The 16,935-nt window shown below is 40.9% G+C and overlaps 1 protein-coding gene across 3 annotated transcripts in view; it reads left to right on the plus strand.

The window, feature by feature from the left end:
* The first annotated feature begins 2,382 nt into the window (after positions 1–2,382).
* Positions 2,383–16,935, plus strand: part of LOC107185632 (elongation factor 1-alpha) — a 29,836-nt gene continuing 15,283 nt past the window's right edge. The window contains exons 1-2 of one of the 3 annotated variants that reach the window (XM_015573362.1): positions 2,383–2,465; positions 10,101–10,940. In XM_015573362.1, coding sequence (XP_015428848.1) covers positions 10,118–10,940 — 823 coding nt within the window. In that variant the 5' untranslated portion in view covers positions 2,383–2,465; positions 10,101–10,117. Of the gene's footprint in view, positions 2,466–2,876; positions 2,963–10,100; positions 10,941–16,935 lie in introns of those variants that run through there. The other 2 variants (XM_015573364.1, XM_015573365.1) reach the window with 2 other exon arrangements.

A 16,935-nucleotide genomic window follows, 5' to 3' on the forward strand; every position in this document is an offset into this window, starting at 1 on the left:
TATTTAAAAAAATGTGTGTTGTCTAGGGTGTGATACTGCATAACTTATTAAAATAGTACAAAGTAAAAGTGAACCAATAATACTATTTGAAATGATTATTCCTATAAATATTACATATATAAAATATTTAAAAAATTCAACCTGTCTATAATTCTACAACTATTTTAGCTTAAGAAACAACTAATTTTTTAAGTGTATTGTCTTCAATTTGTTACTTACAATATTTTACTCCTGAGACACGGTTGAATATATGTATAAAAATATTCATAAACATTTAATTCTTTGTCCAGTGATCTCTAGTTGAAAACATTAACAGATAGTTCTCAATGATAAAGTCATAGAACAATAGGACTAAATATCTCAAAAATATTATGAAAATTTATAATGAATACATCAAAATGACTGATTATGAGTCAGAAGTAAAATATTATACCTAACAAACACAATGTAATGAAGTTAAAACATTAATTGTCTATAAAACTGAAATTCATAGGTGTACAATTACATAAATAAGATAATCAAGCAAATTTAGATGTTAATCTTTTGGTACGATACAATTTTTTCCATATTATTCATTACATTGTTTTCAATGTAGAAGGATAAATGAAATTACTGTTCACAATCATATGTGCATTCTAAGGAATGGTTCAGTAACTTTGATCATTATGTATGTATATCACAATATAATTCATATTATTGATTACTTTGTTTTCAGTAAAGAAGAATAAATGAAACTTCTGTTGAATAATACGTGCATTAAAAAAAATAGTCCAGCAACGTTGATCACCTTAATTATCTCCATTATTTCTACACATATAAAGAAAAGCTTATTCACAAAAGTTATATGGTATCAGAAGGACCGTAACATAGCAGAATTAATTTTGTTATAATAGTTATAGTTTAGTTCCGCACCAGTTCCGCACGGCTTGGGCGATCGAGCCGATGTGATTCAACGCAGCGTTAACTTCAATTAATTTTCACATGGCCAATTTTAAAGTCTCCATATAAAAATTTGTTCATAAAAAGAACAAATAGGACTATATCCTCATTTTTAAAAAATTTTAAATAGTGCCCCGTTATTATGACATCACATGACACACTGAGGTATCCGCACTAAACCATTAGTGTCGTTACGCTTCTCTATTGATTCTCTAAAGAATGACACCTTACTCATGAAGTTCCATCACCTTGCACGGAATGACATTGAGCCAAAATTACTAAACGAAACCATCCGAAATTTAAATTCTACGAACATTCGTAAAACTTAAGAAACAGACAGTCTTAGAACATGCGAAATTTAAGCTTGGGAATATCCGTAAGACTTTCGGGATGGACGTTTTAGGACATCCGAAATTTAAGTCTTACGAACATCCTAAGGATGTCCAAAATGGACGTAGGAAATTCGGATATAAACTGAGTATGAAACGGACGTCCTTTGGATATACAGTGCTATCGGGCATTTCTTTAAAACAATTGCCAGTAAATGATTAAGAAATATTGTTTTAACTGAAATAGTTTTTATTAAGTACTCTTATGTCTCCACTGTTAGTTCAACAGTTATAGTTTATTAAAAATCGACTGACAATATATTTGCAACAGCCGTAAAAACAATTTAAAAAATTTTCAAAAATCCTTCGGTGTACGTGCATATATCACGAAAGACAACAACATGTCGAGGTGTCAAGAAAATCCGAAATCTTTCTCCAAAAAGTGTCCGATTTCGCGTGGAATGACCCCACACGAATACATTGAACACCATTTTGAAATTTCAGGTGCCAACTGCGCAGCTATTTGACAATGGGTAGATTAATATTGAAAAATGAAAGCATGTAAGATTCGAATCTTATGAATGTAAAATATGTGAATCCCGTAAAGTGGTACTGTAATTGTGTAGGTATTTATTTAGATCAAATAAAAGTCGTTAATAAACAATTGTCGCACAACTCGTTTCGGATACACATTCGAGCAGTTTTCGTCTTTCGACTGGTAGATTACTAAACATAATAACCACGACAAATGATAAACACATTGTTATGTAGATGATAATTTAAATATAATTTCATATAAATAATGCTTGACGATGGTCAGAAATGGACCCGCGGCCGAAACTAATCGTAATGATCCCGCTCGTCGTGTCGGTCAAGCCGTTGCACCACAGCGTCGGCGGCGGCGGAAAATAGACGGACTGTCGACGGTGGATCGACTGGTGACTGGTCCAATCGCAGCGGCGAACCACCGTCCTCCATGTCGATGGCACATGCGCCCTTCACCTCTTGTCCGGAGACAATAACGCCAACAGATGACACTGCGATTTCACCCCGGCATGCTCCTCTCGCTCTCCTCTCCGGTCGACTCCTTCCCCCACTGTTTCCGTCACCGTGTCCCGTCCTAGTGGCCAGCAAGCGGCCACGGAAATACGTGCGATAACACGCGGATTTTCCCGCATCTTCATCCCGCCGATACCGGTGAGTAATCGTACCCGATAAAACATTCAGCCACCTGCCTGAAATCAGTTGCGAAAACAAAGAATCATTGCCGCGCGAGGCCTGTGAACAAATCGACCGATCGCGACACACACGGAAGTCGCGTCGCCGGCTGGACGACATATTGATTCGCAACCCGGTGTAAGTTCACCCCGGTGCAAAGTATAATACGATATATCCGATTAAACAAGTTATACAATTTCGCGTCGGTATTAACAGGCGGTATTACTAAGGTACAATCGTGAGTCGAAATTCGTTCGAAGGAGTATAACTGATCGAATAAGGTGTCTAGTGGGCTAGGACTCGCGGGAACAAGCGGAGAGTGCGCCGCCAGTTCATTGCCGCGGCCATTACACGAACCGGAGGGCGTGCGATCGTTGTGACGCAGTTGGATCTCCCTTGGCCTGTGTTGACTCGATTTTTCTGTGCCCCAACGATTCTTCGAATTTCCGGCGAAGCTTCTCGCGATCGACTCATAGGTGAGTGACCAAGAACCGGTGTTGGTTAGGTGTTCGTTGAGCCTTCGTTCGGTTTCACGGACTTCCCTAACCTCCTTACTCTTTGATATGTAATCGCATCATGGGAGCGTGAATGTTCCGAGGGTTTCTAAATTCGTCGATCCAAGACCCGAGATTAAAGAATAGATTTTTATTTAACGGAAAATTGACCGTTCGAGTATATTCCTTGTTAGTTGCACGTTAGTCTGATGCCGGAATCACGAGCTTGAAATTGCTGATCCGTGAAATGGCTGCTTGGTCACTGTAACTATTATTAGAAAAGGCCGATGGATGGGAATCGTTGCGGTCTATCGAACGTGGGATGCGCTCCGGTTTACGTTGACAAAGTATTCCGTCGATGTCCTCTCGGTGCATGATTTTAGGAAAGACGACGGAATAATATCGATCCGGCCGGCCCGGTATTGGGTCGCGGGGGCATGTTCTCGTGGGAGCTGAAATCGAGGCACGACGAACTCCGCTCTTTCCTTCTTTTTAGGGCTCGACCGAATGAATGCCGCGCACTCGCACTCGTATTTTCGACGTGGCCCGCGTGTCGTTCGTTTGGACGAATCAATACTTTCGGGGGTTCGCTGGCCAGCCTTTGTTGACACGTAAATATTAATTATCTCTTCGGCGATATAGGCGTCGAAATCGTGTAATGAACCCTGCTCGTTCCGCGTGGGGAGCTAGGTTATACGCGCCCGGTGCCTGACCCGGGTTCGTTCAATGTAATCCGTGAGAAATCGTTTGTTTTTCTCCTGGAAAAATGCAACTGGGCATTGATAACGAGACTCGTAAGAGTTGTTTTTTTATGGCTCAAAAGTAGTAGATTGTTCCGTTACTTGCATTCATGGGAGGGTACTCGTGTAAAAAACCACCAGAGATGGGTACATACAAATGAATTTGTAATTAACATACGTTTAACGATAGAATTACCGACAATAAGCGTACATCTATGTCTATTATATCGATAAAAATGACACCTACTTAAAAATATATATTTTTTTATTTTCACTCATTTTTTCGATCTCATGTTGGAATAAGAGTTGTGAAAAATTTGACGAAATGCAATGTCGTAACATTTTAAGAATCATTCGAAGAGCTTACGAAACAGGTTTTAATTGCTTTGACAGTTCCAGCGTTAGAGTAATGAATACTCATGTTCGTGGTATAGAATAATCAACGAATAAATTTGGCGGAGTTTGTATTACAGTAATGTCCTGATAAGTGTGAGCCGGCTCGTACACGATGAGTGTGAAGTCGTCATCCCCACCAGGGGGCCGTGGAACCAGTCAAGTGTATAATTGTAGGCTATCCTTTCACGAGCCGACGGCTAATCGAGGGGAATAAATGCAACGATGAAACTTTTTGTTTCTGATTCTTTGTTAACCAAACTTTTACGAACATATTCGTGAGATTTTTCTGATTAAAATGATACCAAACACAATATAATTTGGACCATATTTACTTATGATTTATCAGAAACGATAATGAACGAATATGAATTGTTAACACTTTCTACATGAGTAAATATGATCCAAATTATGTCGTATTTGGTATCATTATAATAAAAAAAAATTTCACCAATATTCTAGTTAAAGTTTTATTAACAACGAATCAAAAATAAAAAAGTTTCATCGTTGCATTAGCGTTGTATCACCAATACCCAGGAATCTAATCTTTTCTTGATCTCTACAAAAAATCTGATGTTTTAATTTTCTGACAATAGACGACTTCTTTTGGGATAGCAATATTCACAGCAGTTGGAAAACAGGATGCCGGAGCAAATGCTGTTGCTGATATGTTTAAATGTTTCATTGCGAGTTCCGTAATTCTTGGATATATTGTTGTAGGCTTCAAATTGTAAGTAAATCTTAAATGTCTGCTAAAAAATTCAGCACTACCAATCAATTGCATTATAATTATTTTGGTATTCAATTGCACATGGTAATTCGAACATGCTTGCATTGTATTGCGAAAAGAATCACAGATAGAGCACGTATGCCGCGGAAAACAATGATCATCGTATTTGTCATGACAACAGTTATTGTGCTGCGATTTTGTTTTTCTAAATATGCTCTGATAACAGTTTGATAGCAACAGTCAATGTACAAGCATCAGTCCTTATTTGAATAATTTTGCATAACATTTCATTATAAGAAAACTTAGTAGATTCCAATTTGTCAAAGAAATGTTTAATGCGAAAAGTTGGGTGTGGCAATATGCAGACCGTAATGGCGATAAAGCTACTTGTAATGTGTGTGATGAACGAGACAATAGTGTATTTGGATGTGTTGGTGGAACTAGCGGATCCATAAGTAGACATTTAACATTTATTCATAGTTTGAAGCCCCCTACTGAATGTACAAAAAGAGCTATGCGCTGCGTTTGCTAGCCAACGTTCCCGCGTGAACACGACTGGCAGACTTGCGCTCTGATTGGTCGGGGTCTCTGGTTAACACTAGGTTTACGGGCACTTATCGTGTAGGTAACTCCACGGCACGCATCAACGAACCCGCAGATTTTCTTTAAAAAAACAACTTATTTTATATAATACACAATTTATGATCTCTGAAATTAATGCATAGCTATAGAGATAGGTATACCACATAGAGAATTTCGAGGTTAGAAAGCATTCGAAATGCGTCAAAATGACGCGTCCCGTAAACCTATTGTTAATATCTCGTTAAGAAAGCCACGGATAACATTTTTGCTAAGGAAAAACTTGTTTCAAATCACCTCACGAGTCTCGCATTTCTGCGTCCTCCAACATTTTTGTTACACCTTCTATATGTATATGTACAATGTATTCCCCTTCACGAGTCGACGACTGACGTAGGCCTATACAGGTCGACGCAGGCCCGGGTCCGGTTGCGGAAGTGTGCTTCGGCGTTCGGCGTTCTTATGACCGGTTCTCACGTCCGAAAGGGTCACCGGTTTTTAGCGTGGTGAAACCCCGCACAGGTCTTTGCAACCTTTTTGCTTCCCCGTCAAAAAAAAAAGGCCGACGCAGGACGACGGCCGAACGGGGGGAGCCAAAAACACGATATAATTTTGATCATATTTATTTACGTACTTCCGATAAATTACGAAAACAGGTTGTACAGTATTTTTAGTATAGCAGTCATTTATCAATTATAGAAAAAAACACATACAAAAGGAAAAGTATTGCATAGAGTCGCGCGTCTTTCACATTCCCATTCTACGCCTTTCGTACGACTTCCCGTTAGCTTACTTTACCTCACGCGCTTCCTTCTACCTTTCTTTTGCGGAGCAAAAGGCGTCCATAATAGGCTAGCATTACCTTCTGTTCGAAGGAAGTAATCGTATTGGTCAACGTACTAGCTCGCATTTTCATCATGGTCCGTCATGATCCGTTTCTGCAATTGTAGCGCGCAACTATAATAGAACGAGCAGCTTAACGGGCAGTGGTACACTTCTTCGCACCTCTCCTTTCTCGGCACCTCTACGTATTTGGTCCGATCTCTACCCAGTGTCTGTTTGGTGTTCGCGCAGCGAGCAAGAAACGGAGACTGATACGGATTTGGACTGCGCATTCTTGAAATGGAAAGAAGAGATTGAGCGTCGAGGCAGCCGCAGAGGTTTAAGCTAGGGACACAAGAACGTCGCAAGATGACGATTACGTTGCGACTAATGTCGGAGGTCATAAAGAGTATTTGAAAATTATACGTCACGGCCACCAGTTGGCATTTTTCTTATTTTCATCCTAATAGTCCTTATTGGATTTATACCATATTACGTCTCTTTATTCTACTTCGCTAAATAATAACTCAACATTAATATTATTTGACATTTTTCTTTCTATTAACTCCACCAATCTGATGGACGTACGTATACTGTTCGTCCTCACGCACCACCGATGTGTCGACGCGTCGGAATCTGAAACTGAACAACAGACTGTAAAGATGATTTTGAAAAACTGGCATCTTGCTTTGTACATATATGTCACAGTAAAAGCGTAAAGTTTACTAATTGTATACGCTTACTAGACAATGTACGCATTTACGTACGATTTTAGCAACACCTTCGTTGATGACTCGACGGCGTGGCTCGAGTCGACGCTCAGACCTCTCTCTCTTTCGTTCGCTGTCCTTTTCTGTTCCGGCAACATACCAAGGCCATGGTCACAGTAGCACCGCATTGGTCATCAGATTGTTTTCGTCCGACGTCGGCCGATCTGATTGGTTGCTGCGCGACACGCAGTGCTTCTCGATGTGTTGAAATGTTCAGCTGACGTCGGGCGTCGGGCAAATCGTCCGAAATTGGTGCCTCTATGAACCATAGACATATACAGGATGTTCGACTACTAGTGGGAAAACATTTAAGGGGTGATTTTTTGGAACAAAATAAGACTAAAATGAAGAATAACAAAGTGGCAACAAATGCTTTGTTTGTTAGTTATAACCGTTTAAAAATTCACCCAATGATGGCAATCCGCACGTACGGAGTGTCAGCGGAGCAGGGTTCGTAAGGGGCTGACACTTACTCTATAGACTCAACTACGTACAGGAAAAGTAGGTAGAATATCTGTCTATTTACCCGGTAGATGTCCATAACTTGTAACCGCGGTATTTGAGTCAAATCCACTTGTATCGCATTAACTCTGATTACTCGATAAAATTCGCAAGAAATGTAAATATCTTCTTACGAATATTATCGAATGGAGAGGATTAATACAACCTCTGGTTGTCACGTACAGCAATTGTCCTGTCCACGAGTATCCATGAAATTAATCCGCACATGCATGTGCACCACAGAAGTCTGCGAAAAGTGTCCACACACACTACACGATTGTCTTGCCGCGAAAAATGTCCACACACACTCCGCGATTGTCTGGGGGTTGAACGTGAAAGGCCAGCGACCGACGATCGAAATACAATGTAAACAGATAAGGAATGAAACGCATGAATGAAAATTTAATCTTTTATAGTTTTCAGTATACATTCATTAAACTGTCATGAATGAACTGAGGAGATTCTGCCGGTGGAAATGACTCCGAATACGACATCATTCGGAGTATTTTCAATAATATATCATTTTTCTCCGCAATATTACGTATGAGTAACAATTGTTCAATTACACTCGAATTTGGACGCATTTTCATCGGGAGAATCTCTTAAATTCATTCATGACACTTTCATTAAAATATATTGAAAAATGTAAAAGTTTAAATTTTCACTTGTCCATGAATCCTTACCTGTTTACATTGTATGCCGATGGACGGTCGCTGGTCTTGGACCTTTGGCGATCAACGCTCGGCAGCGCGTTTATTCGTACTGGCAAAAGTTGTTCGAAGGTTTATTCGATGTCTTTGATTATAAGAGACTAGCTGACCCGGCAATCGTTGTTCTGCCTAAATTTACATTTAAATTTAATATTTTTGATATGAAAATTACATACAGGGAAAACTACATTTTCCTATATATCTCCACCCCAGCGCCACCTAGGGGGGTCCAACACAAACAAAAACAATCCGGAGCACCACACGAACATATAGTGTGAATATAAGGATAGCTTCAGTGGTTCAGCCGTGATGGTCAGACATACATACGCACCAACGTTTTTATATATTAAAAAGATAAGAATTTTCGAAAAAAAAAAAACGACCCCAGCGCCACCTAGGGGGGTCCAACACAAACAAAAACAATCCGGAGCACCACACGAACATATAGTGTGAATATAAGGATAGCTTCAGTGGTTCAGCCGTGATGGTCAGACATACATACGCACCAACGTTTTTATATATTAAAAAGATAAGAATTTTCGAAAAAAAAAAAACGACCCCAGCGCCACCTAGGGGGGTGTAACACAAACAAAAACAATCCGGAGCACCACACGAACATATGGTGTGAATATAAGGTGGATAGCTTCAGTGGTTCAGCCGTGATGGTCAGACATACATACGCACCAACGTGTTTATATGTATATTAAGATTGTATGGAAGAAGAATAGAATTACAGAGGAAATATGGTGATATATCTCAAACATATTTTCTAAATTGTCTCGAACCGAAGAACGTCCCTTCTCGACCGGGAGGTCGTCTGGAGTGCGTTGACCTATACGTATATGGGACGACGAACTGCGAACGTTTTATAGGAAGAAAGACAGAACGGAAGATTTAGGACATATAATGGTGTATCTGAGCATATGACTGAAATATGTAGGTACACTGCAAATAAAGCGTGTCCGAATGCTAATACAACTTTAACGCAATTTTCAAAGAGAACGGTTGAGTTGTGGCCCATGGTTCCTTCATACTTTTTACCCCCACGACGAGTAGAATACGATGCAACAATAAAAAAGTTTGACCTTGAATTTCAAGGTAAAGGTCACTTTTGCGGTCTCTTTCTTTTGCAAATCTTCACCGGTCCAGAGGTGTAGAATAACGCTATGGTAGCCGTGACATTGAATTTTCAAACACCCTGTACATGACAATTGACATTTTGTATATAAAATATCTCACAAATTATTAACTTTCTTCAGATAATATCCCAATATTTTATTACGCAACATGTTTAAAAGAATCTATTTGCGCAAAAAGAATATTTTTATTCTACAATGTTTCACTATTATTAAAAAGAAAACAATTAATCTTGAAATTTCAAAAGATTTTCCACTTACGAAGATATTGTTACTGTAATTAGTAATAACCCCCGCTATACTAAACAACTTTTGTAAATAAACTTTTTTGATATCTCTAAAAATAACGGAGATAATTAAAATAATTAAAAAGTATGTACATCCAACCCACCCTATATGTAGCTGTCTCGTAGAAGTGAACTTACGACTGGTAGGATAAGTGCGCGAGTAATTGGCTCTCGATAGATGCATCGTTCCTGGAAATTTGGTCCTCTATAGCTCCGAGAGATGTGTCTATCGAGCGGATACTGTACTTCCAAGCATTTTGATCACTAAAACTGCACCATAGAAGAATTTTCGAAATACAGTCGCTTGACTTTAGAAACAGGCCACATATATTTCCTCGAAATTGAAATACAGTGTTTTTTATGCCAGTCAATGCAATTGCCCTCTTTAGCAAACCATCCACAGAGAAATCGATACCAAAGTCGAGCATTTAAACTCCTATTCCTTGTTGCAGGTGATTAGGTCCCCGACATGGGTAAGGAAAAGATACACATAAACATCGTGGTGATCGGCCACGTAGACTCGGGCAAGTCGACCACGACCGGCCACCTGATCTACAAATGCGGCGGCATCGACAAGCGTACCATCGAGAAGTTCGAGAAGGAAGCGCAAGAGATGGGAAAGGGTTCCTTCAAATACGCGTGGGTATTGGACAAGCTAAAGGCTGAGCGTGAACGCGGTATCACGATCGACATCGCATTGTGGAAGTTCGAGACGGCCAAGTATTACGTGACTATCATCGACGCACCCGGTCATCGCGACTTCATCAAGAACATGATCACCGGAACGAGCCAGGCGGATTGCGCCGTGCTTATCGTCGCGGCCGGTATCGGCGAATTCGAGGCCGGGATCTCGAAGAACGGGCAAACCCGCGAGCACGCTCTGCTCGCGTTCACTCTGGGTGTGAAACAGCTGATAGTCGGCGTAAACAAGATGGATATGACCGATCCACCATATTCAGAAAGTCGTTTCGAAGAGATTAAAAAGGAAGTGTCCTCCTATATTAAGAAGATCGGCTATAACACCGGGTCAGTCGCGTTCGTGCCGATCTCTGGCTGGCACGGTGACAATATGCTCGAACCATCGCCAAAGACGCCCTGGTACAAGGGATGGAAAGTGGAGCGTAAAGATGCTAATGCTGATGGAAAGACACTGATAGAGGCCCTGGATGCTATATTACCGCCGTCTAGACCGACCGACAAGGCGCTTCGCTTGCCACTTCAGGATGTCTACAAGATCGGTGGTATTGGTACCGTACCGGTTGGCCGTGTGGAGACTGGTATTCTGAAGCCAGGTATGTTTCAATCTGTGGAAACGATGTTCAGTGACGCTTTCACCGTTCAGTCCTAAATACGAGGGGTGTTTAAAAAATTCTGGAAAATTGTGTTATAAACTGCTTATTTTATTCGTTTTTCTCTATACTACATTGTAATTTTTCAATGTAATTTCTGTTTAACTGTATGCACTTGTCCTAATGCGAAACAACAGTGGAGTCCGTTTATAGCGACATTCAAGGGACAGAAAAATTATGTCGCTGTAAACGAACGTTGTTATAAGCAGAATAAAAATATGTATAAAGTAATGTGCATGGGAACCGAACTTAGAGAGCAAGTTGGATGCAATATACAGTCTGCCGTTATAAGCGGTGTCGCAATAACCGGACCTCACTGTAATTCTTTTTGCCACCTGAAAAAAACTTTTTAAGAATCTCTTCGTTAAGTCATTCATGTCCTGAAATCGCACACCACGTAGATATTTCTTCAATTTTGATAACAGATGATGATCGTTGGGTGTCAGCTCAGGTGAATAATTTTTTAAAAAATGGCTCTTTAAGAGTTAATAGTGTTGTATAGTTGCAAAATTAACACTTCACAAACACGTCTGTATTTGCCAAGCTCCTGATTGATTCTGATCAGCATTGACTAACCTGTCAGGATTTCTCTGCACCTGAAAGCATTGATCAGTACGCCTGCATTATTCAGCCGGATTGCAATTCCCAGAACGTTGGAAACATCCCTCGTACTTCCGTGGTTCGTGTACACCGCGGTCCGGACATTTTACATAGTAGAACATTTACTGGATTAAATACTTTTTCACTTTCGATATGTACGATATCGATCGTAAATGCAACTACATACTTCAATATACACATGTATATTAATAAGTTGAATGCCATGTTCGTCATCGATGACGAACAGTAAACTTTTCGTTTAGGCCGCGTCGGTCACCGATGACCGGGGTAGTACTGCCCCTCCGGAATTTGTTTCGCATTTTTTTCATAACATTTTTGAAAGATTTTCTAACATCCGTATGCAACTGTAATATCGCTCAGTTGGCCGCAACGCGTGACCGATACGGAAAGATCATTAAGATTAGCTCGGCGCATAACTTCGTAAAAAAGCATTAAGGTAATGGCAGTTTTTGAATTTTGGTCAGAATTACGGCGAATTGACAAATCGCGATCTATACAGTGCCTATCACTCCAAATGTCTCCCCTTCGACCTCTAATCAATTTATAGTTTACTATACTATTTTTCAAATCAGAGTAAAACTTTACACTAAAATATCTTTCTATGAAATTTTACATTCTAAAAAATGCAGTTTGCATATTCGTTCGGCACACGTGCTTTTCAGTCGATTCAACTAGTGTGTATGGCCTCTATTAACTTCTGTTTCTAATAAACCACTGATAGTAGTACAGTATTATCAGTTTTCCATCAATTCCACTATTCTCTACTATAACAGTTTTTACCAAATTATTATACAGGGTGAGTTTCGTAACATTACATTTTCAAACAACTCGTAAGTTATTTGTTCTATAAAAAAATTGTTCAAACAAATGTTGCATGGTTTCCAGAGGGGCATACAGTGCTGTAATCTCTTTTCTGTTATTTTGCTTTTTTATCGAGATATGAGGGTCACCTTCAGTTTTTTAAATAGAATACCCAATATTTTATCCCAAATTCGGATAAAGCACCAAATTCTGCGTAAAAAAGTATTATACCAAAGAAGGCTTAAAATGAATAATTACTGGGATATTTTCAAATTAATAATCTTCTACTAGGAAATTTTTCATAATGCTCAGGCAACATGAGAACACAAGTTTGTTTACGACGACAAGTAATGTTTGTAAACACGTTCCTTCTTACATATTAGACATCATCTATATGAGATGTAACTGAGTTTAGTAGCTGTTTAGTAGCTCAGTAAACGTAACAAAAAAATGTTCTGTAACAGAGAAAAGTGCGATATGATAATTGTTTATGATGCGTGTTATGAAAATGCTACGAGAGCTAAGATATTATACCAAAGTACATAAGTATCCCGATCAAAATCAGCCATCACATTTTACCTTTGTAAGGCTCAGCAAAAGGCTCCAAGAATGTTCCGTCGTAGGTCAGAAACGACAGCTATAGAATCGGACGATACCGTTAGTTTTTCATTACTTTATTTCCTTCGTGAGGTATTTTAGACATTTTCGACACCGGCCCCTTGAAATTTAGATTTCGTGAACAACAGGGAAAACAGACAAAAGACTCCAACATTTGTTCTGCAGTCTGTCACATGCGCACGGTAACCTGGGACCCATTCAAGCCGGGGATCTTACCGGGGCGCGCTGACTCGTAGACAATGTGATCATAAACTCTATCGTTGGCAGACTCGAAAATTCATCGCGGTCAAGTCACATCGTGATCACATGCTCTATATTTTTCTGGCGTCCGCTTCGCCCTGACGGATAGGTTTTCCACCTCCACGTCACTTGGAAAAACCCAGGAATTTACCTTCCCCTTCAGGGCATAACCAATAAGGATGCGAATTTTGGTAACGCCTTCGGCGAACTTGGAGGAAGCGCGACATCACACGAAACTCAAACATTCATAATTCAATCATTCACGTACTCGTATCGACAAGAGTCATTTGGACTTAAACCATTCATTCGAAAACACTCGTATCTCGTATCGACAAGTCACGCATTCGTACACGATCATTCGACAAGTCATGATCACAATACTCGCGACTCGTCAGCTTCACCGGTCGAGCAATTATACTGTTTATTCTCATTTAGAGAATATTGAAACAGTTACCTAATATTAATTTGGCGGGCAACAGTCGCAACTGGACGCGTACCACGACGGTCGAGCCTGGTGTTTACAACTCCAGGCGGATTCGAAAAAGAATCCGCGCAACGTGACAAAGAACATGGCAGTTTTAACGTACAGAAACGTAACTGTCGTAAAATTGTAAATGATGAAGGATGTCGTAATTCTACCTTACCACCAGCTGTTGCCCATAATCCACATATCTGTACACGGCAGATTTCGCGTGGTTCGGGCATTAGTCTAAGTCAGGCCTGTCAAACTTGTGGCCCGCGGGCCAAAATCGATAATCGCCCCTACCGGCTTGCTCTATCAGCCGAGGGGAATGACCCCCCACCATAACCACAAGAAGCCCAACGATATAGAGGCAAGAAAGCGTGTGTACATGCTCTGGCTGTCCCCCACTTCTGACACTCCAGAAATTCCTACCCGCGCGTACCTCTTGCTCCACGATCGCATCGCAGTGCAAGCGAGTAGTGAGGTATGGACTGAGTGATGGCGGGGACCGCGTCGTCTGGCGAAATGACCCGTGGGCCACATGTTGGACAGGCCTGGTCTAAGTAGTGTTATACGTATTCCTTCATTCGGATAACTTTCATCCGTATCACCTGCCAGGACATTAGAAGCTACATGGACGAGATTTTGAGAAATGTGTACAATTCTGTGATTGGTTGTTGCACCAGATGGAAGATTCGAATGGTACATTTGTAAGACTGTTTTATGGACTGACGAAGCCTTGGTCACAAATTGCGGAGATATTAGTACAAAAAGTATGCATTATTTGGCAACAGAAAATCCACATAGAATTCGTGAAATTGACCACCAACACCGGTGGAAAGTGAACGTTTGGTGCAGCATATTTGGTCACTAAATCATTGGACCGTACTTCATTGAAGGATCATCAATAGGTCAAACATACTCCACATTTTTGTCGGACACACTACCAGGCCTATTAGAAAATGTACCGTGTCTAATACGTCAGATAATGTGGTATCAACAGGACGGCTGCCTAACAAATTATATGTACTCGGCAATTGCGGCAAATATTAAATAGGATGTTTCCTAATCGTTGGATCGGACGTGGCAGTAACATTGCATTGCCAGCTCGCTCGCCAGATTTAACGCTGCTCGGGGGTCGCCGGAAGAGGCACGGGTGGTCGCAAGAGGTTTTAGTAAAACCGCACGTATCTAACAAATTCTGAAAATATATTTTCTCTAAAACGACGACCCGGTCAGAAATAGAATATTCTCATACTCTCCGGTTCCCCCAAAAAGGGCCGATTGTTTTCGATTTATCAGATGTTCTTCGTAGCTAAACACTTGCACAGCAGCAACCGCATATCCGTTATTCTGTACGTACCACCAGAACATTGTGTAATACTCCCGTGAACTGAACATCTCTGTCGCCCGATTGCTAACCGACTGACAGAATTTTTCCTTTAGGGTTCCTCTATCCCCAAGTAGTTTCCATCGTTACATTGTGAGTTCACTCCCACCGCGGCAACAAGATTTAGGTAAAAAGAAACCAGCGTTTTGGGAAAACACGTGCTTTGGAGAAGTACAACGAATGAACCGTCGTGCAGTTTCATCAAAGCGCGGGCTCCGTTAATTTAAAGGTCTCGATAGTTGGTTATCATTTATCCCTCGTTAAAAATACGCCACATTCATGCAAACACTCTCTCGGAGGCGCGTCCTTATCTACTGCCGCGGTCGATCTGAATGTTAGATTTACCTTACGCGTACGATTGAGAACCTGTCGCATCACTCACGCATATGGCCAAATTATCGGAGAAAATGCGTGAGTGGAGACAAGCATAACGCCCCAGTCAATCTGAAACATCTGAGAGCTCATCCGTCGGCACTTATGCGTGGATTTCCAGTGTTCTCCGGTGTCGGGAGAGAAACTATGACGATGCAGAATCCGATTGTGTATCGCGATCGAGTATATACGACGCGGAAACAGTTAAATTCCTTAGTAATTAGTGATTTGAAATTGTTACGACTCGAAGATCGCGATGACAAGGACACGCGAATCAACACGAATTCTACGTTCCACTTGTCCACACATGGTTGTACAGGGCCCAAAAACGTGTACCGTCAGAATGATAGGAATATTATAAGAGAGAAGTTGTATCTTTCTACTGTTTTACGGCTATGTACGATACAACGTTAAACTGACAGCTGCGTGGTCCACGACTGACAACTTTAAATTACGAAGAACTTCCCAAATTTCCGTGTTCTTGCGGTTTGTGCACTTGACTCCTCAGTTTGAGGCGCGTACGTAACGAGGGCAAGAAAGGCGGTTTGACGATCTTACCAGGTCGGTTTGACCCTTCGACTACGTACCGGGTTTCGCCGTACGGACTCCCTTTAAAATCGCGTGTTCATCGGTTCGCTTTCCAGCGCAGAGTGCTGATCGACGGGCTCGTATCGACCTCCTTCGATCACCACCTGGTGGTTGTATATATATATATATATATATATATATATATATACAATATGTAATTATGCAATCGGAGCGGTTACAATACCGACTTGCTTGTTCGGAGCTCCATAGTACAAGCATAGCGCGTAGCCACCGCTAGCGCGGGAACTCGGCTGGCAAACTCACGCTCTGATTGGTCGCGGTTTTTCGTTAATATCTCGGTAACGAAGCCTCAGATTACATTTTCGCTAAGGAAAAAGTTGTTCCCATTCACCCCCCGAGTGTCCCATATCCGGGTCGAGCAACATTTTTGTTACACCCTGTATAATAATGAAAACCTTTATGTATAAATATATGTTATATTTATACTATTTTTATAATACATATTCAGGGAAACAGGAAACATATTCTTATTATTTGTTATATGAATATTCTATATAGGGGTTATTCATCCATTCAGCGGTTTATTTTTCACTACGGATGGTTTAATTTAAGAAAAATAGAAGAGCTCCTTCCAATTTCGTGGACGATGCGCGCCGAGCGTTCTCGTGCGCGCGTTAGCCGTGTTTCCCCGTCTTGACGAACATTTGCGCGCTACGAATGCGCGCCGGATCGTTAAAATCGACCCTTCTTGAGGGTCTTGAGTAGAAATTCTGTTGCATGTGGACGGGATTTTGGCCGCGCGCCATGTTGCGCGTGTTCCTGCTCGCTGTTGCACAGATTTGGATCTGCTTTAGGCTGGCACGATGCTTTCATCCGGCTTTCGA

This window comes from Dufourea novaeangliae, unplaced genomic scaffold (genome assembly GCF_001272555.1).
Source record: "Dufourea novaeangliae isolate 0120121106 unplaced genomic scaffold, ASM127255v1 scaffold63, whole genome shotgun sequence".
NCBI classification, from domain to species: Eukaryota; Metazoa; Arthropoda; class Insecta; order Hymenoptera; family Halictidae; genus Dufourea; species Dufourea novaeangliae.